Source organism: Pithys albifrons, chromosome 2 (assembly GCF_047495875.1).
Source record: "Pithys albifrons albifrons isolate INPA30051 chromosome 2, PitAlb_v1, whole genome shotgun sequence".
Taxonomy (NCBI): Eukaryota; Metazoa; Chordata; class Aves; order Passeriformes; family Thamnophilidae; genus Pithys; species Pithys albifrons.
In genome coordinates, this window is record NC_092459.1 from 70,936,682 (window position 1) to 70,959,374 (window position 22,693).

The window sequence follows — 22,693 nt, forward strand, 5'->3', positions numbered from 1 at the left end:
ACTAAGAATTAAGAAGGGAAATTCTATTATAAATATTCATGTTATAATTTATAAATACAAATAAAGGATATCTTTACAGGATTTATATAAAAATAGTTCTATGGTGTTTGCCTTTAGAATATTCTGGTGCAATAGAAGACAACAATCCATGACAGGTAATTTAAGAACAGTGTTGTGACTTAGGTCTATACAAGGAGGCTTAGAACATAAATATGAAAGAAGATACTGAAACATAACAGAGTCAGATGAATTTTAAGCATTCATTCAAAACAATTAAAACACATGGAAAAACTTATATTCAAGACCACAACTTAATATCTAAAGTAAATTTTATGTATGACAAACTGAAATAAAGATTAATTTCTATGCTGTGATTCTCATAGGGTAGCTGTGCCACGGGCATTTTATGCTCCTCCAGAAAAAGGGCTTTTTCGCCCTTCTGCTGCAACAAAAAGCCTTCATTAGTACAGCACAGGATCCATAAGTGCCAATATAATCCAGGAGTTGATGTTTCCTCTGTAAATTCTTAAAATGTCTTCTGAATAGTAGTGAAAAGAGCAAGTTTCTATATAATACTTAACTCCCTACTACAGAGCTCTTTCTCCAGATTAACAATTGCCTGGTTCTGCAACAGAAATTGGTTCTTTTACAGACCTCAGTGTATGACCTTATTGCAGACTAGAGTTGGAATAAACAATGAGCCCAAATTCCAGTTAATGTGAAGAGGGACAGCCAAGTGTCCATTTGGGGATGCAGAATGTCAATGGATAAGAAGGAAAAAATCCAACAGCAAACTGTGAAAGTCCTGAGAAAGCAGTATGGATTATCATAACCAGTGCCATCTCAGGTTTCGCCTACGCTGTTTGTTATGCCAGAGGAGCTGGGAGGTGAGGGGTACTGCCTGACTTTCACCATTGTGCGGGCTGCCTGGCAGGAGAGTGGAACAAGAACATCAGGAGTGCTGAGTAAGCCAAGGTTTTATCCAGTGCCACCCTATCCAACTGCAAGGTACTCTATAGGTGTCCAAGGGGCCATACCATGGACAGATGTAGGGACACTTGAAACTAAGGTAATAAATTTAATCCATGACATGTAAGAAGGCCAAAGAGAAACAAAAAACAACAACAAAATAGGATCTGTTGAGGCAAATAAAGGCTCTTGTAGGGAGCCTCAATTGTTCAAGGGTGTTAAATCACTAAGAATAAAGGATGTACACAGGCCAAGGACAGTGTATATAGACACAGGAGCTTGAAATGCCTACTCTCTCTCTGGTTACATCACTTAGCATTTCAGATAACCAGCTTCTTCAAACCACCTAAATTCATCTGTCAAGACTTGCAGATAGTGAATTCCAGTGATCCCACACAGAATTTTACACAAAACAACGTCCTTAGGCAGGGACTGGATTTCATCACAAATATGTAAGTCATAGGATCTAAAATGTGACCACAACCTGTACCCAAGCTTCTTCAGCCATCTCTTTAAAACTGACAGCTACTCTCTTCTCTATGAGCCACACTACAGAACACAGGCAGCTGCTGAACTAAAAACAACCAAAATCTCCCGATAAACTTCCAGCCAACACAAGTTTTCTTTCCCATAAAACTATAGTCTTGGCAACAGGAGTCATCAGGGAAAGAATTTAAAGATGAACTGATGAACTAAAAAACCCCTTCAAATAAAAAAAGGCAAGCATTTGTTTGCAATCTTAATGGTCTGAAAATTTACTTAACATTTGATTGAGATGTCAGTCTGACCTATTTCATGCCAGGTATGCTCATACTTGACCAGAACTATAGAAAGACTGGTCTTACATACCTAAATTCCCAATACCACTGATAGCTACATCATAAAAAAAAGAATTTCCAGCAGCAATATTTCTATACATGTTAAAAACAAGCATTATGGTCACAAAAAGAAATAAACAAACTAAAATGCCTGATGTCTTTTGTTGAAATAGATCAGCTTTTCCTTCCCTCAGGTAGCATTATGAAAAAATCCGAGACTCACAGTTACTACCTGATTCAAGAGAATTGCACTATATAATTTTCCAGTTGTGTCCATAACTTATCTTTTGCAAAGATAATCAATATCAATTACTGTATCTTTTCTAAAGAAATACTACATGTCCTTTAAGAATTTTGGCACTATTACTTTATTTGCCCACATAATAAACATTTTTTTAAACTGAAGAATATTCTTCTATGGTTTGTTTTTTTTTTTCTCCTTCAAAGGAATGCATAATTAGAGAGGAACATACTGGTGACTAAATCCAGTCCCTTGAAGGCAAAGGCAGTCCTGTAAGTGACATCTAGTTTAAAAGTATCTAAAATATTAACTCCATGTGTCACTACACTTTACTGCCAGGAGTATTCAGACATCTAGTGTAGAAACAAAGAAGTCCAGATGTAGAAGTATCACAATAGTCACATACTTCTTTAAATGCAAGAAATCACTGTATTTTAGCTATAGTAATGTTATTGCATTTCTGATTAACAGTGGGTATAAAAAAAACCAAATGGTTGCAGAAAAAAAAATGAAAAAAACCAAACCTATTTAATTAAACCAATAATAACATTTATTTAGGTCATTTTATGTGTATAAGTTTGGCTGTGTAAATGTTCACTATTCATGTTTATGTGTACTGTTACCTTTTAGCAGGCTTGGTACTTTCACTGGCTGCAATATTTTGCACTGTTTATCCGCACTGATGGTTAGTTCACATCTTGCCTGTAAACTGGTGTTTGTTATTTTTGGGCAAAGATAACCAAGAGATAATTTCATCCTCATAATGGTGAAAGCACATCTAAACTGCACATGTGAAGAACCAAAAATAGGGATCTTAGCTTCATTTTAAAAAATAATAGGAAAAAACAGAAGAACAAACAACCCTAGCAAAGGTCAATAAAACTGCTTGCTTGCTTGGTAAAAATGCTAACCCAAGAGGAGCAATGAGCTTAGAGAGGCAATTCAGAAAAAACTCTTTGCTACAAAAAATCAGAAGAGGTAACTGGGGTTGGCTTGAGTAACCAGTTTTCTTTAAAGTTGGACACGGAAAAGCAAGAAACTATAAAGTGCAAACTTAGCTGAGGTGATTAATTTTAATGCTTGTACATAGCCTCAGAGAAAACTGCTTCTACACGCATTTGTCTGACGTCTATTCTTCTTGTTTTGACTGGAGAGGACATGGGTTAGAACTTGCATGGTAAATAAAGTTTAGCATTGCCACACCATACAGAGGTATTTATGAATTGTTTGTTCGTTCATCAAACACCTTCACAACAAAAGCAAAGGGAAAATACGACACGACATTTGGCAGGACAGGCCCTCTTATGGCAAAAGATGCAAACCATCTCTCTCACTCTGTGCAGAAAGGACTCAATAATTTTGAAAACAGGCATTTGCCAGCCTTTTTATGTAACTGATTTTCAAGCCGCAGAGAGACAGTGAACTCCTTTCCTAGAAGAAGCTTTTTGTCACATAGTTCCCATTTACTGGCATCCAATTCTAATCTTTCCATCAGCTCCTTCCCTTTTACCAAATGGTAACGCTGAAATAAATTGCTTCAACTAGTATAATAGGAAAAACACAAAATAAAAAGGAAAGGCTTCACTTATGAGAAAAGAACATTATTATTATATAGCAGTAACCATATAATCTGTTATTAACTGTAACATTCATAAAACTTTATGAATATCTCAATTATATCATCTCTCCAGATTATATAATAAAACAGCATAATGAATTCATTTTAACTTGACAAGGTTGAATACTGCTCCTCTTTTTAAAAAGCTTTTTATAAAATTACATTCCCTCCTAATACTTGACTTGCAAGCATTCTAAAGATAACACGTACAAAATTAAAAATAAATTCCCTCATATTCCTACCACTGTTGCTTATCACTACCACAGTATACACAGGATTTTCTTTTTAAAGAAATCAGCTTATACAAGCATCTTCTTCTCGTGACAAGGGGTGCAAAGCCATTTGCAGCACTTCTAAAGGCTAAATATATGTATTATTATATAATTTTTTTCCTAATTCCCATAACTTTTTAACTAATTTGTTACAGTTCTTCAGTTCTGGTTCTGTGTGAAAACATTTAAATCCCATCTTTAATAAGGAAATACTACAAGGAATGAGCTTGCTTTGCCAATGTGTCATAAAGAGCCCAAACTTTTATTATCAGTGGCATGGTGAAGATACATGCAATTACTGCAACTATTTACTGAAAACACACTTGCTAATTCTGTAGCTGTCAGTGACATACTGTGCTGGGTGCTGGCTGGTGCCAAGGCAGCTGCCAAAAGCTCCATCTCCAAAAACATGAAAGAAGAGGATTAAAGTATTATTCCTGTTTCCAAGAATAAAGTACTGTAAATGAGCTAGTCACTTGCTAGGTAATAATTTTCTGGTGTTTATATGGTAAATTTCTGCAAAGTGAATTGCTGTTGGCATCATCAGAGTTTACAAAGCAAAAGTACTTGCCAAAAGGCAACTTCACTCAAAGTAGGGTTCAACTAAATAAGGAATAGAAAGTTATTAAGCAAAATGAACAGCTAATTTTTCTGTGATCGTATCAGGAACATTGAGTATTTTCATTTAAACTTCAGAATCTGAGGTACAAAAGAGAACACAGTGATCACGAGAAACCTAGCAGCACGTAGAACAGAATCCTGGCTAAAGCTCCTAAAGGAATGGGGTTATTTTTGCCAACTGAAAAGAATAACATGTCTCCAATGCACACTGTTTTCACTAATGCTGTCAAAGAACTACATCTTTAGTCTAAACGTACATGAATACATATGTACTTAGTGCTCTAACTCACGACTCTTCTATTTTCATTTCTTTTGAAGATAAAACAGAAAAAAAAAGTATAAAATTCAGCTTAAGTTTTCTTCATCAATATAGTTCAATAGTTGGTTTCCTTTCTGAAATCCTTCTGCCCAGAAAACCACTTATGTAGCTAGGATGGATGGGCTCAGACAATACACATCTGCATGATGAACAGAAGAAACTCAGCATGTCTCAGGATGTTCCCAATACTACATCATGTGAAAAGGATATTTTGTCCCCAGTTACATATATTTCATAAACACTGGAATCTAGTGTGCAGAAAAAAGTTCACAGGTTCACTGTTTGGTCACAGATGCTCATGAGGTATTTTGTAACCAGAGCTGTTCTCATGCCAAAGACAGTCTACAGGAATCAGGAAAATTTTCACTCCCCCTACCCATCAGATGCAATGTCAGGCCAAACTAGGAAATCTTTACATAAAACTCCTGAATACCAAAATATTTATGAAATTGCCATTAGCAGACCAGAATTAAAAACAATAGATTTTGAAAAGCTTCTTTTAAATTCTTAAAGTCTCAACTTTTAAAACATGTGGATGTTTTCTCCTGTTTTCTCCAATTTCTTCCTCTCTCTTTGTTTAGTAAACTTGCAGTGTAGTGTTGATAACCAAGATCGCTTCTTTATTTTATTTCTTCTACTAAGATGCTAAAACTTACAAAATATTCAACACGCAGCTTTTATACAACAGGATTTCAAAACTTTTATTTCAAGACTTCTTAAATTTTCATTATGAAACTGCAACATAAAACCCTTGAAAATACTGTCATTTTGTTCTAAAATTAAAGACTTTTTCCAGTATATTTCTACCTTGTTTTCTAGCTGTCATATTTTTAAACAATTGGTGATTTAATTCAGCAATAAATTTCCTTTCCCTAACCTTAATTTTTGCTTCCCTATGATACAAGCTGCTTCTTGCAGACATTTTCAAGAATTAAAAATGTAACACAATGTCTTTAAAACACATAATTCAGTCAGCACGAACATGTCTTTTTTTCTGAAAAACATTACTCAAGTACAGAACTTTCCTAATTTAAATTCTAATTTATGTCCATATTTTAATTAAACTGGTATCTGTTTGAGCTGCCCAAGGAAGAGGATGTATTACAATGGTCTACATTATTAAACATGGCATTATTAAAAAATACTACAAACTAACAAACCTGTAAATTTGTAGCATGGTGCATTACTGAGTGCCTTCGAGTACTTCACTTTAAAAGAAAAAAACTAAATAGTAGTGCAACAGAGTACATGCACCAGGTGTGCAATGACTGATGGCTAAAAAAAGACAAGGGAGAAAATGTTTACTATAGAATATCTGAAGTATCATCTGCACCCCACTCATTCCAAGGCTTCAAGTGACAGCCCGTCTGTCTTTAGGAAAACTCTAAGCCACTGCATATGACTTTGAGGGTCTGAGATGGCTGCCACTAGAGTGTCTAAAAGATAGAGGGGATGACTGGTAAGGCAGACTTAGAGGGGAGTCAGGACTCCATAACTTGCTTGCTTTGCCTTAAATAGCTCAAATGTGATAACAAAGATATGTTTTGTAACTATTTTATAGAGTTTTAGGTGAATGTTAATCTATTTACCACATTAATTAAAGGGAACTTTCTTCCACATACAAAATTAGAGCTTCTGAGATTTTTAGGCAGATCTTGAATTATTTTGAAATCAAAATTATATAGATATCCTGTTAACAATAATCCTAGGTTACACTGGTAGGTATTCACTTAACTGTCATAACAGTTGAACTCCTTCCATACTTTACCATTCTTCAAAGGACTTCTGAGACCAAGACAACCCAGCCAGTCTTTCAGTCAACCTTATTTTTAATATGTGTCTGACACCACTGTGTTTCTCCTGGGAACATGAAATAACATATGCAACTCATTCAAGAAGTGGAGCAAAACAGGACTTTGATTCCACTTCAGAAAGTTTTAAGTGGCTCCCCCATCTTATGGGGTGGTTCAGGATGGCTGGACCCATCTGAGGGCAACAGATTGTCCTGTACTGATCTTTTCTCATTCCCAACAAAGGCACTCATTTCTACGAGATCTCTGCAATTGGTCCCCAGTTATGGACAGATTCTGCAGGACACAGTGAGTGTTAATCAGATGTAAGGCTAGGGTAGGGAATTTATTACTGAATATGGTTTTTTATGATTTTAAAGTACCTTTCATATAGAACAGTGCAAAATATTTCAAATTAGAGAATTTAGATCATCTCTACCAAACCACATCTCAAAAGTGGGTTATTAGATAGGGCATATTCCTTCTCTTGTTTCCTCTTATGCTTGCCATATATTGAGACAGTAACACTGATTAAAGTCTGATGTTATGCTCAAAGTCCCATGCATTTCCTGGTTTCCATGAAGTACCTTTTTAAAACTGGATCATGAAAATAGCACAGGGAGAACTCTAAATGCAAAATATCCTTTAATTCATTTACAGTCAATCAAGTGTTCTTAATATTTATTTTCCTTATTAACTGTTCTCTAGTCAGACTGTACAGCATTTTTTTCCTCTGGAGATTCACTATATTCAGGGAATAGAATCAAGTCTTGATCACACGCTATGTAAAAAGCATCTCAAGTAAACAGTGGGTTCTCAGAGACTGCACTTCTTTTTAGAGGGAATAGAGAGTAGCACTTACCCTGCTGACTTCTTTAGGAGTTGATTCACCTAAAAGGAAACAAATCAAACCATTAGGCACTTTGGGAAGATTATAGACTGGATGAAGAACAAGGTAACAAACTTCAAATAATTTTTGCACCTTTGTAAAACATTTTTCTAACATAGTTCAATAAAGTGATTGAAATATCCTGAGATTGGCTTTCATTTACAATCGTTTAAAAAAATCTAAATTTAAAAAATTAATTAAAATTAGGATAAAGTATTTAGGAATTCCACCCTGACTTAATAAGAATACGAAACTTCATACATTTCAAAACTCTGAGGCAAGCTGGCACAGGCCAGCTAAGCCCTATATTACAGTCTAACTGTTAATACTGAATAGTCTGATAAGCAAAGGCCTTTGAAACCAAATATATGCCACCAACATCCTATGTATACAAGAAAGTTACTGAGCAGACCTTCTGTTCTGAAGATCAAAGATACTATTCCTGTTGACTTCTTTGGATGTGGAAAAAAAATCTTGTACCAATATAAACAGAATTGTACTGATGTGATCTGGCCTAACACATTAAAAGAAAAGAGATTAAAAGATTTTATATTATAGATATATATATATATATACACATATATATACACACACACACACAATAATGTTTCATTCTTTCAAATCCAAACAGACACTCATGCATTTTTTTTAACTTAAATACATATAAATAAACACAGGTACAATAGCAGAGCACTAGCTGAAACACTGAGTAGTATTTTCGAAAATAAAAGGAAAGTAGCTTTATAGCAAGAACACATCTGCCACAGGGGGAGTTTTCAACTTTCAGTTTAGTCACATCAAAAGTAGCTTAAACACACCTTTACAAACATTCACTTGGTTAGCTGTTTCTGAAAACACGAAGAGAATTATTTGCAACCTTTCATTTGATCCTGGGAATCAAATTAATATGCTTCAGAAATTAAAATTAAGTCAGCAAATATATTTAATCTCACAGAGAAATATCGTATGTTTATATTTGCCAAAGGCTCCTCATATCTTGCCATTTAAGATGAACTTTTAAACAATAAAGGTAGAAAAAACCCATTTTCTAGAAAATGCAGTTAATGCGCTATTTCCGATGAAAGAATTCTCTATAGTAATACAGATTTCTTCTCAAAATTGAGTGATGCCAAGCAAAATAATATATTTCAAAACACAAGTGAATACTAGTCTCCTCTTAACCCCAGACACATGATGCACCACTAATTTACAAGTGTGGAACACAGACACAAACTTAATTGAGCTATTTAAGCTAGTTCTGTTGCATTCAATGCAATATGTATCACCTACTCTGTCACATTCGGTGATGTTATCTTCCTAAACCAAACAAATCTCCATACCAGTTACAAGAACATCTAAAGCTAGATTTAAAATCCATCTTGCCTAATACCTGACTTTTGACACTGAGCAACAGAAATTGTGAACAACAAAGAACAGAATGATGACATGACACTTCCCCTGGAGTATACTCTCAGTTTCCAGTTACCAGTGGATCAAACATTTCTTGAATCAGTGGTGATACTTTTCTGTTTAAAGGATGGGGTTTTCTTCCTCACATTTTTGCATGGTAGGAGGGGTGTTAGATTTTGTCTGCCTGGTTATTAAACCTGAGTTATCAGCCTTCAGCATTCCACAGTTCTAATACATAATATGGGAAAAACTATTTTATTTTGAATCTATTTTATCTGATATCCTCTATTCACCTCATCTATGGAGCCTGTGATTCTTCAGATTTCTCAAGCAAGCCCTTCTCTGCTTCATACCCCATCTAAACCTTTCCTGGCTTGAGAGATCTGGTCTGGTTCACTGTTGGTGCCAAGCAAGTCACTCTCACCGCTTCTACTTCATCTTGCTCTGGTGAGAAGTCCAGAATTACAGACAGTACTACACCTCAGGAAAATGCAACTAGGACTTAGAGAATGACACAGGGATGATTTAGAGAGTTTCTATTTGGAAGGAGTAATTTCTAACATTTTACTTGTTTCTTGATAGTTACTAAACATTGGGCTAACATTTTCAAACATTTATATTCTATAACGCCAATCTCTCTCTCTCCAGAGTGATTATAACTCGAACCCCAGTACTGTATACATAAAATTACCTCCCCTGTGTAAAGTAGTCAGCATTTATGAGCACTAACTTTGTCACCTGTCACTCAGTACTTTTAGCGCCCTGAGCAACTTCATACCCCCCAAAAAAAATTAAAATCTCCTTTTTCAAATTAACTTCAACCTTGCATTCTCTTACCCTGGTCATACATGTACATACTGAAAAGCACAGGTAAATCATACTAGCAATGCTCCTCTACTGGAACAAAATCAATTTACTGTAATATATATAATATAAATGACTACCATCACAATTCCATGTCTTTCACACCATTGCCTGTGCAATTTCCAATGATAGACAGTGGACAGATTAAATGCACTAAATCTAAGACTTACTACAGAGTATAAAAGTCTACATAATCTATATCTGAGCTATCACAAAAAAATCATTTTTCAAAATGAAAGAAAAACAAAGTATTTGGGAATTTTGGTATTAGAACTTCACAAATGAGGTTTGTAATTCAGGGAAAATAAACTGGTTGTAAAACTGGCGGATTATCTAGGGAAAGCAGGAAAGCAAAAGGTGAGGGGGAGAAGGGAAAGCGATGTATCAAATATTGTTTTAATACATATAGATACAAGTTAAATTACTACACAATGAGCTAGAAAGTAATTTTCCATATTAGAAGAAAGTAAAGCCCTAAACAAGATGACTTTTCTTTACCCCGAGAGCAAAGAAACATGAACCTGAAATGAATCAAACTGCTTTCCCAGAGATGCAGTCTTTAAGGCCGAGGTACACCCAGAGTGATGGGGTACATACACACCTCAGTGCTGACACCACAGCACAGAGTATGATACTTCTCTTACGACTTAGTTTCTGGAAACTAAATAGAGGGAAAATCATTGGAACAGCAGTTTTTCTCACAAATCATAGCCAAAATAAAAGATTAGTTAATATTTGAAAGTAATAGGGGACTTATGAAAAATACCTTCAATTCGCATACTCCTGTTTACTCAAAAGCCATGAATTCAGTTTAAGAGGTACAAACACACCAAGCTCTTGATCCTAAATCACATTCTATCCCTGTAAAATATGGAGCTTTAAAGAAACAGATTAACCATTAAAATAAATTCATAGGCACTAAGGACATTGATAAATAGCAGCTTAGTATAGAACTAAATCTCACAGAAAAATTCTGTGCTTGAATATAAAGGTCATCATTTATTACAGCATATTGTGTGGGAAAACAGCCAGATAAGGGAAAGTATCATATTAGTGTCTACATCGAGAGAAAAAAGCAGCCTAGGAGAAAGCATGTGAATGACACCATAAAAACACTCCAGCCAATAGAAAGTTTTTAGCTGGAGTTCTCTTTTTCTTTAGACATCAAATACAATCAAGCATGACACATGAGTAAGTGTACATGTATATAATAAATGTTTGTTGCTAGCATATTGTTGCTCACAGAATTTAGTAGACTCATGCTAATTTTTGGGCATACTTGACATCATTAGTAAGACAGAGTAGTAGAAGAAACATACATGATTCAGTTCTGGCCCTCTGAATACGCTGACATTGTTCTTAATAGTTTCAAAAATAAAGCGACGAATTCTTGAAAAGAAATCATTATACACAAATACATTAACTTGGTTGCATGGCTCATCAAGGCTGTTGCAAGCTGCATTTTTTACACAATGATTCTCAGTGGGGTTTGTGGCACATGGGCATAGGTGGCCAACAGCAGAGTGATAGTGACAACTCAAAGGAGCACACAACTTGAGCAAGAGGAGTACTCCAGAAGCTCTAGGTACACACCAGTAACCTAGCAGAACACACTGCTATAAACTCCATTAATGTTAATGTCTTGCTAATCTGAACATAAACACTGATATCACAACAAACAGAACAAACAGGAAACCGCAAGGAACAGGAGTAAATTTCAAACGGTTGCTCTGTCCCTTAAGAAGCATTTGGACAATACTCTCAGGCACATGGTATGACTCTTGGGGATAGTCCTGGGCAGAGCCAGCGGTTGGACTTCAATGATCTTTGTAGGCCCCTTATATCCCAGCATATTCTGTGATTCTGTGTTCTCCATACACTAAGTATGCAGACCAAAACCACTGAAATGCCTAAGTTGCCTAGTTTTTTTTAAGTTCCTGAAAAATGCTCAGTTCTTTCTGTTCTCAAGCAAAAAAGTAACATGCATCAGAAAATAAGTCCTGAACCAAGACTTCATTGCAGATGATAAGCAGAGAAACATATTGTCTGCCAGGTGTCCCAACATTTTTATACACTCCTTTGAATACAAGCAAACAGGGCACTACACAAAAGAGGATCCAGGAGACAGTGCAGTTGACACCTAAATGTTTGGAAGTTCATTGCTTTCTATGGTCTTAGCCCTTGAGAAACTCATGAAACATTTGGAGCAATTTTGCAAGACAACTTATTTTGCCCCAGAAAAGTGTAAAAGGCATCTTCTGAAAGTATCATCAGCCCTTGTGAGAACAGAAAAGCATGGAGAAGATCCAGATTTTGCTTCTGTTTCTGAAATTGCTTAGTAGTACAAAGCATACTTAGAGTAGCTCCACACTTCCACATCAATGGTCAAAAAAATTCCCAACTGCATACTTATGACAATTTAGACTAATCTGAATAAGGCATTTCCACAAACTTATGATAAAGAAAATTCTTCTATAATTAACAAAGATTAAGCTCCTCAATTCTATTTAAATAGCAGGATGATGGATGTGCCCCTGAACTTGAGGAGTGGCATCTTCCCCACATCAGCTCAAAGTTCCATAAAATTCTATAGAATTCTCTCAAGTTGAACACACCTCAGCAAAAATCATGTTGGAACCTGAGCTCTGACCACCAGCAAGAAACTTAATACTTCCCCGTAGTAAATATACTTCACCAAGAATGTCCATGATTGTTTTATATGGTAATTCACCTATGACTTCATATCCTATTCAACACAACTGCTGAATGACAAGAGAGTTAAGCTGGTTAGCTCACCTTTCTTATCAGTCAACAAGGTGCAATCACCATTATTTATTGCTGGAATGCAGCGACAAGACAATGGGCTGAAGAGAATGTATAACAATTTACCATTTTAACATAGCTACCAGTTTACAGCTGTACCTTTTTGCCTACATCTACTGCTTTTCCTTGCCTGACATGCAATTTTGTTTGGCATTCGCTGCACTAACTGTTATAGGCAGCTTTCTTTGAAAATTGATTACAGGTCTTGCAAATATGTTTGGTGAAGGAAGTCTCTCATATTAGTTTTTTTTAAATCAAACTTTATTTTCTCCTATTCCTTTTGTTCCAGAATCTTGCTGGTTGTCAAGCACAAGGTATCTTTAAAGTTTACTACAACTGATGAATCTAGGGAGCAGCATTATCACTGCTATCTGTCCTTTGACCTTTGAATAGAGCTATTTTTTCACTTTTCAATGTTTTTCAAATACACAAAATTTTATTGTGTTCAGCAGGTGTTTTCAATGAGAAGGAAAAAATTACATAACTGTTGGCTTAAACACTAGTCAGACATATACCTTAAGCAATTCCATTAAATCAATAGAATTGCTACAGCACACATTGGAAACCAGAAATGCCTTTATGTATTAAAAGTCATAGCATTTTTGCTATGTATAGTGATTCAGGGCTGAAGGAGATGATTAGAAGAGAACATTACTTCAAGTAGGTCATACAAAGCTCCAATAACCTGAGAAAGCCCCACTGGATCTTGTCCATTGCAAGATATTTGGATGTTTTTAAAACATGCATACTTTTTGGACCCTGCAGGGCCTCTTGGGTTTGGCTTGTTTGTTCCTAGTCCAGGAATACGTCTTCCAACTGATAAGCTGCCTGGAGAACTTCAAGGAAAGGCACTTTTTTCTCCTTCCACAACATCTATATACAGCCCACATTCCACTTGGAGCCCAACAAGCCAAGGGATGGTATCACACAGCTCAGTGTCATGAAGTTACCACCCCCGGCATGGAGCGAGGTTTCAAAGATTTTTTGGCCCAAAGAGGCCAAGAAATTTCAGCAGGTTGTCAGCCTCTGAAGCCCAAAATACTGCATATGGCTCAGTGACAATAAGGGAAATCATAATCTCACACATGTTGGGAAAAATGTAATCTTTCACTTACCCTAGGGAAATAGAGTATCAGACACCAACATTTTTACTAAACTTGATGGCTTTAATTATTTTCAATTTGTTCTTATCCCTGCCTTTTTGATTACTTTATTCTCACCTCTTTCTGTTGAGAAATATGGAAGTTTTGAGCGTTTTCTTAAGGAAAAATATGTAATAAAATTGTAAGCTATCAGACTCTTTAGAAGCTGACAAAAATTTTCAGATTCCCAGGTTTAGCTGCTATAGAGAATTGAAATTAGGACAAGTAGTTTTGCAGGCCATCTGATTTTCTTCTTTTTGCACCACTGACTACATTGAAAACAAATGTCATGTTACTGCACTTTGCAGTAAAGCCCTCAAAATCTGCAGAAAAATCAACACTGAGTAGTTTTCTTCTCTCTAGACTAGCTGACAAAAGAAACAAAACGCCCCAGAGGAAAAGTCTGCTAACGTCAACAAGGGTAAGGGATCATTAGAACTTGAGATGATAGGTTACCACATGGGAGGGTGCAGTGATCCAGTGAAACATATTTACGTCAGGGGAATCATTTCAATCCCTCTGAAGAAACCGTATTGTAACTACAACATACGTACATTTGTATTAGAGATGCATTTTATTTACTTTACTCTGGAGACTGAAAACTGAGAAAATGTTCAAATTAATCAGAATAAACTGCAGAAGAAAAAGTGACACAATAAAATTTACAAATTAAGCCCCTTTGCTTTTAGGATATTTCAGCTGATTTGTTAGTAATCATAATCAAGCTCTCAGTGACTGTTGAATGTTACAGAATAATGATGTGCAGATTATTCAGGACATTGGAGTCTTTAAAAAATGACATGTTACACTAACGTGATGAGAAGATTGAACTATTTACTACTTATGAGTAGCATCACTATGAGTAAAACATTTTGCTTGCAATGAGAAGACTGTCAAAAAATAATAAAATTATTACTTCAGTGAGTGGAAAGGAACAGAATATGTAACTACAAAATTATAGAGAGTTCTCTTGGCAAGATAATGACAGCACCTTCTGAATTTATGAACATGGCAGTTTTAGTCTAGAAAGATTTTATAATGACAGGTAATTATAAACCTCAGGAATTATACACAAAAAGAGTAATTAAAAAAAACCTTTTTGATTGTTGTACAACAACAAAAACAGAAATACAAGACATTGTGGAGTTCAGTATTCTTATACTGACATTTCAACAAGTGCAAAATTTTAACTCCCCCTTAGTAGCAGATGCAGTATTAAAAATGCTAGGCCAGACTTAGTAAAGGTTTCAGGCAAGGATACATGCACTGGGATTTCAAAAAAAAAAAATCTCCAAACAAATCTGGTACCCACTTCCTTGAAAGGAAAGGAAGTTAAACAGCCCAATAATGTTAATTTACCACTGCTCAAATGAGAATGGCAATTCACAATGTTGTAGAGACTAAGCCACTTGTGATCCTATAACATCATGTTAAGGCTCTGCAGAATGTGAAACAATCGATAAAGGTTATAATATTTAACAGTGAGTTTACTAAAAAAACAAGATAAAAATGTGATGAATACTAGTTGTCCTTAGCTGAAAACCAGAATGTTCCTAATGAAGCTCTGTTTATATACCTCTCATTGGTCCTACGTAAACCCTGAAGAATACTGTGACAGCCAACATCAGACACTTCAGCACCTGAACACATTACAAAGTCAAGGCACCTAATGGTCCATATGCATTAGGAAACATAGTAATTAAATACCTTGGCATATCAGCACCCAGATTACTCAGTCGTTTTTATCCAGAGTGGTTCTCCAAGAGATTCCACAAAAATCGAAAGGCAGAACGCAGTCCTCAGTGGACTGATGATTTTTTGCATTTCTGAGTATACCTGCCAGCATATCCTCATGCTCCACTATGCCAACAAATCTACTGCATATCAACTTTCAGTACAGGAACTTTGACACAGGATGAAAACAGATTCCTGGCTGTACTCTCAGGCACAGGTAATTGTCTCATCATAAGAATCTAGCTGCTTTAAACACTCGACCATAAGCAAGGGAGGTAAGTCACTGTATGCTCAAAATTAGGAACATGAGAAAAGACTTGGTGACAGAAATCATCCCATCTTTAGAGGTTGCAAGGCAAACGTGACTCAGACACAGCCATATAGAGAAGAAATTATGCTGTCAATTTCAGAAGGAATTCTATGCTAACAGCCCACCTGAGACATAGATAACAAGGAAGAAGAAGAAAAAGAAATGTAGAAATGGCCAAAGGAAAACTGCACATTCAGATGTACAAGCTTAGAGTAAATGAAGAACTAGATGTGTTCATGCAAGACAAAATTACTTTCCTGTGCTTTTTTTCTTATTTAACTAACAAAATCCAATGCAGATGGTAAATTAATTGAAACACTAACAAGAACTCAGGAAATATATAAAGAAATCAGCTGGAAAGCTAATAAACTATATCTAACGCCGCAGAAAGAGAAAGTGGAAGTACCACTTCTGTGTGTGGAATAAAGGGAACCAGAGCCAACCGTACCTCTTCAGCATGGCTGAAGTTGCCACCTACTGGGATAAGGAGCTGGGTCTATCTCCCAAATTGTCAATCTAAGAGAACTACTAATGATCACACACTGAGAGCAGGCAACCAAGCGAGAAATCTATTCCTGCAAGTATGAAAAGGGTAATTCATAATCTAAGTCCCTTCTCACCATGCCTTCAAAAGCATTTTGAAATAGTCATGATTGAGGAATCTCATAATTTGTCAGTGACAGCATCATTCTTCCCAACTTCCTTCATCATGCCTGTCACAGAGCTCTGTCAACACTAACACAAGTTTCTTCCATAAGCAAGCATCACACAACTGTCTGGAAGGAAAATGTGGAAAAATCACCCTGTGAAACAACTGCTCCTTATACTTCTTTTTATTCTGCATCTACCTAGTTAAGTAACACTAGAGCTGTGTTAGTTAGTATACTTGGATTTAACATCTACTCAGACATACATATAAGGCCATCTGATTTTCACATGCAGCACTGGTTAACTCAGGAGCTACTAGGGGACCTGACCATTTCTGGACATCAAGTCATTTGTTTTGGCAACTAACTAAAGGAGTGAGGTAAAGTTGCAAAACAGTACAACAAAGAGAACAGCCCAATAATTATGCAAAAAGCTGGTGGTTCAAAAGACAATGTTACCATAATTCAGTAAAGCAAGACTGAAAGTGGAAAAGAGACCCAAACAAAAGAGCTTCAAAACAGAGTTTCAAAAGGAGGACATGCAGGGAGAGAGGGACAGAGGATGAGCAAGCAGATTGGACAGACATCAGATGCTTCTAGTGGTGATGAACTTAACTGATCTCTCTAGGATTACTTTACTTTCTTCCATAGTAGAAAACATATTCTAGTAAAAAGAAAAAAAATAACACCATTTATTACAGATCAAAAAACCCAAATCATATACAAAGAAAATCGTACATGCAAATCACAAAATAAGACTTATAAAAAAAATCCTTTTGTTTGCAACATTGCCACTGTTAATGAAAAAAAAACTAGAAATTTAAATCTTAAGCTTTAAAAATATAGTTGCCAGGAATGAAAAGGTAGTTCCTTCAATATGCTTTGCCATTTTCCACCAAGTAAACAGATGGCATTATTAAAATTCTAGTAGAATGAAGTATTTATAAGTTCATTAGACAACACTAAGTATACAAAAAAAAAAATACAGCAATATTGCAAATAAAGCTGCTGGATTAAAAAATTCAAAATAGCATAGAAGTACAAATAAGCATTGTAAAATCACATTTATGAGTTAGTATATAAAAACAATAAAGCTAAATGAAACAAAAGAACACAAGAAATGCATAAAAAATTCTATAAAACAGTAATTTATTTTCCAGGGCCACTTCCAAGTTACTCCATGCATTCTGAGTCTGAATTCTACAAAAAGGGCTTCAAGTTCAACAGTCTCTAACACAGTTGAGAGGGGAAAAGTCTGTTACATTTACTTTTCTTTAAATGCATAAATGTATATAAAATCCATACTATAATATACAATAAGTAACAATGAAATTTCTTTAGAAATAATCCACACAGAAATGTAAGTCTTATTCTCTGAGGTGATGTTCTCACAAAACAAACAAAAGGTCAGCCAAATGCATCTGGCACATGTCAGTGCTTTTAAATGCTGTGCAAGACTTGCTTATTTGATACCTGAGATGCTTTATTTGTTCTTCTCTTCACCCTTCACCATCTTGAATCATTAGCCTACACTGAATTCACTATGAAATCACTGATTTTTAATTGGTTGCATTCTTTTCTAGTGTCTTTCTTCCAACCTTAGCAATGTCTCGACTTGGTAAAATAGTGTCTGTGAGTATTCTAATTTACTTGAATAAGATGCAAATTCCTGTCACCTTCAAAATGTGCCAAAATGGATTTACTATAAAAAGAGTTAGCTAACACACTGAAATTCCAGCTTTCACTCCAAACTAATATATATCAGCTCCAATATGTGCTGATTTATTCCCATGTACACCACTTCTCTCTGCAACTTTTATTAGTACAATCTCTCTTAATGTTTAACTCCTTTAAGTACCCTGCCCTCTCTGAGCATATTTTATGAAGCCTAAGTAGTTTTTGGAAAGTCCTCGTTTTGATACCTACATGGAAAATGATTCAAAGAGGGATGTGTACTATTTCAAAGCATATACCTTTTCCCAAAGTTTAAAGAATTGCATGGCACTTTTGATGGATCCATTAGCACTGGAAGGCATCGATCTGTTGGAGTGAGCCCAGAGGAAAGCCACCAAGCTGATCAGAGGGATGGATCACATTTCATATGAGGAAACATTAAGAGAATTGGGACTTTTCAGCCTAGAAAACAGAAGGTTTTGGGGTGAGCCTTTCAGTACCTGATAGAAGGCTACAAGAAAGAATGAGAGAGACTATTTGCAAGAGCATGTAATGAAAGGATAAGAGAGGAACAGCTTCAAACTGAAAGAGGGTAGTTTTAGAATAGATATTAAGAAGAAATTCATTATTGTGAGGGTAGTGAGGCACTGCAAGTGCAAGTTACCCAGAAAAGCTGTAGATGTCACATCCTTGGAAGTGTTCAAGGCCAGACTGGATGGAGCTTTGAGCAACCTGATCTAATGGAAAGTGTCACTGCTCACAGCGGGGAGTTAGAACTAAATGACCTTTAAGGTCCACTGCAATCCAAACCATTCTATGATTCTATTACCCACACCTTATCCAACATTTTCTCAATGCACGTCTATACAATTGATATTACCTCAGATTAGAATACTTGAAACTGTTTCTTCCTGAAGAGATGAATCTATCAAAAGGAATTGTGAGGTGCAAGTCCATCCCAGCAGAAACCAATTTAAACCTGAACTGCCACCACTGCACTCTCCCCCTGCCTTGGGGCAGTTTACAACTGCAGTAACTCAGTGAATTGTAGATATAATCTACAATTACATAGGCAAAACAACCAATGCATGGGAAAGCTAGATATAAACACCCAGGGAAGGCAGCTGAGGGCAGGTAGTGTAGGTTTAGTTTGACCACAGGATTATTTCATGGGAACAAGAAGGTTCCGGCCAAGCCAATACCACTTGAGCAGACAGAATCCATTGGCATCTCAGTTTCTTAGTGACTGGGCTATTCCAGACCAGTCGGTGCTGCCTAAAAAGAGCCTGAAATTCTGAAGACTCTTAAGTAGGCATTGAAAATTCTCTTTGATGATTACTAATGATTTTTTTTGATCATAAAAAGTTCCTTCATACGTAAGTTTAATATTTAATAAAACAACATGCAATTATGGCTTCCTTCAGGCTGGGGAGACAGACACATTCTCTTTAGTGAAACCTAGCAGTTATAGAGATATTTAGATTTAATGGCTTCTTCCATTCAAAGCATATGATGATCTACATCAACATTCATTTCTATTCATTAGTTTCCTCTAGCACAGTACTGGAATGAATAAGAAGTATTAGTATGTTTTAGATACCTGTACAGCATGCAGAGGAAGGTTTATGTAAAAATTCACACTATTCTCTTCAAATTTTGGAACACTTTCAACAGTCAAGACAAATACAGCTAACTCATACCCCTGAGTATACACCTTCTTTTGGTCCATCCTACAATTCAATGACTTAGCACTGATTCTTTAGATGAGAAGATTTTAGGAACAGTTAAAGAAAGAGGGGATTAAGATTCAAAATTATTGTTAGCTTCCTGATTTTGAATTACGTAGTCAAATCTCATTAAGAAAACAAGCATGGAAACTTTCACAGCTCAATGACGAATTCCCTAATTGCATTTGAAAAGAAGCCTGTGATTACAATTACTGATTTACACTGTATTATTACCTTTAACACTTTTTTTTCCATTAAAATCCAGATATAGTGAAGGAATGAAAACCTACTCCCTAATTTCCTTTGTTTGCTTGCGTACCATAGCACAGCAATGAAATTGGATAAGGTATGCCTATAGTATCAATGACAGGGTAAAAATGTGCTCAGTTCCAAGAAAAACCCTTGCTAGAGACTACAATTTTTTTGAAGACACTTTAGGAAAGAAATGCATCTATTATGTTTCAGTTTTGTCTTGGGAGAAATATGACCTACATGGCTAGAGAAAATTTATTCTTATGAATATCTAATACAAAAGATTACCATAAAATAAAAGGCTACGGCTCAATGCTGTAAATGGATGGATGCACCCTACTGTGCAGTGGTAAGCAGGAAATAATGGCTGGCTTTCCAGTGAAAAGACTTGGCAGTCAGCTCTGTGGTGCAGACTGGGTTCTGTCCCCAAAGGCACATACACTTTGGCAAAATATTGGGAAGCTGTTTAGAGACTAAAAATTAAGAAAAACAATTTTTCAATTTAACCTATCACCTGGTCAGTGTCAGTTATAATCATAATGTATGTAATTTGATCCAAAGAAAACACAGCAAAACAAAGTCAAAAATAATTATTTTAATGATAGAATCCTGTGCTCTTCTACTAAACATAATTTTGTAATAATCAAAACAAGCAAAAAATCCTTATTAAATGCTTTAAATGTTCTGGTTTGAAATACTATCAGTCACTAGATTTATTTTTTGTTCCATACACCATTTAGCAAGTGTCATTTAATCAGCCACATAAAAGGATTTCCCATTAAAAAAAAGTATATAACTGCACACATTCTTTTAGAAACTCTAGGTTGTTGATATAAGTTGACAGCTAATAATAATATAAATAGGAATTATTACTTAAATCGCAAATTGTTGATTTTGGAAACTATGTTTTCTCTAAGCCCAAAGAAACCCAGTCTCTGTAGCATCTTACCTGAAGGAAATGAAAATCAGCAAGAAAATGAAAAAGAACAAATACTACATATTTGTTTAAATGTATAGGATGCTATTTAGTTGAAAAGGTGAGTCTCTCAGCCTGCCATCAGCAATAAATTATACAATCCACTCCTCCTTTGTGTAGCCCGCATGTATCTACTCCCCAGTTTTGTCCTTTTCTCATCGGTCCTGGCCTTCCCCAAAGGGCTCCAGTTTCAATACATAAGGGAAAGAAAGAAAGCACTAGTTAATACCGTTTCATATTCCTATCTTTACTGGGAACGTAGCCAAGGATCTTTACAAAAACCATGAGTGGGATAAGCAGGTAACCTGTTTTCTAAGCTTCTCTACTGACAGAGCAGCTCATTTTGTCATATATTATGTCACAATATCTTAGAAATATCAATCTTCAGAGGAATAATTTTTTCTGCTAATCCTAGTAGTGAAAAATTTGTTCAAGGACTCAATAAGGTGAGGATTTATAAAAACAAGCTAGGAGGGTTCTTCAGATAGGAGTTCTGCATGAAAGGCAGGACTAAATACTTAGGTACTGACAATTTTTTAAACACAACTATTCTTCACATACAATATCCTTTTTGCCTTTTCATTGTTCAGCATGTATTTTCCTGCAACATTTCAGCTGGTCAAAAGGAAGTCCAGATACTTTTTCTATGACAAAATACATCCTGCTTTTACATTAACCTAGACTTTACTATTAGACTTAATAAAATGAACTTGAGCTATGTGATTTTTTTTCCTGTCTGTATGGATGCCAGTATTTTCAAAGTCAACATATACTTTGTGCAAGCACTAAAAGGAAAATTTGAAAAGATTAAAGATGTCAAATGAAATACATTTAGTTAAATATGATCTCTCTTGCAACTAATCTGAGATATTTTCAAAACTGAATTTAGACTGAGATGATAGTAGGATTACTGAAAGGTCAGAACTGAAATTCAATCCTCTTCTCTAGATTCCTGATCTGTTTCCTCAAGGAAACAGAAGAGTTACCAAGCCAGTTTCAACTGATTCCTCCTCCAGGTTTGCACCCTGGACATGTTTTAAAACCTTTTGCAAAACCCAACGTGATAGCTGATGCAATTATCACAAAAAAGGACCTTGTAAGAATGAAGAAATGCCTGCCCTTCTTTTACCTGATTCTCCTTATGAAAATGTGTGCCCTTGTCACTTACCAAAGCAGAGATTTTCCTTAGCCTTTTACAAAGTATAGATGAAACCTCAAGGATATGAAAATTGTAAGGACAGCAGTCCTTGCTAAATATTTTTTTCTAAGAGGTAAAATTGGAGTCAGAACTCAGCAAAGTTTTATTATATGAAGTCAGAAAGCCCCTCCCTGCCTGGCTCTGAGACAGATCTCACCCAACTACTTACAGAAGAGACTTTTGTTTCTGCACTGTTTAAGATAATACCTCTTCAGAAAGAGTACTTAAAGACAGACAATCGTGTCTGAGGGATATGGACATATCTTGAGAGGGACAACCTTGAGACCAAAGAAAATCATTCCACCACAGAGACATGCAAAAAGAAATGGAAGATCTTGGAATGAAAACCTACTAAAAACTGCATTATCTCCCAATGATCCTAGAATTGAGAAATTTATT

General features: G+C 35.7%; 1 protein-coding gene across 1 annotated transcript in view; it reads right to left on the reverse strand.

The window, feature by feature from the left end:
• The window catches only part of PDE10A (phosphodiesterase 10A), a 191,217-nt gene that overhangs the window by 68,366 nt on the left and 100,158 nt on the right, over nt 1–22,693 (reverse strand). Inside the window, exon 3 of the mRNA XM_071549430.1 lies at nt 7,511–7,539. Coding sequence (XP_071405531.1) covers nt 7,511–7,539 — 29 coding nt within the window. The remainder of the gene's footprint in view (nt 1–7,510; nt 7,540–22,693) is intronic.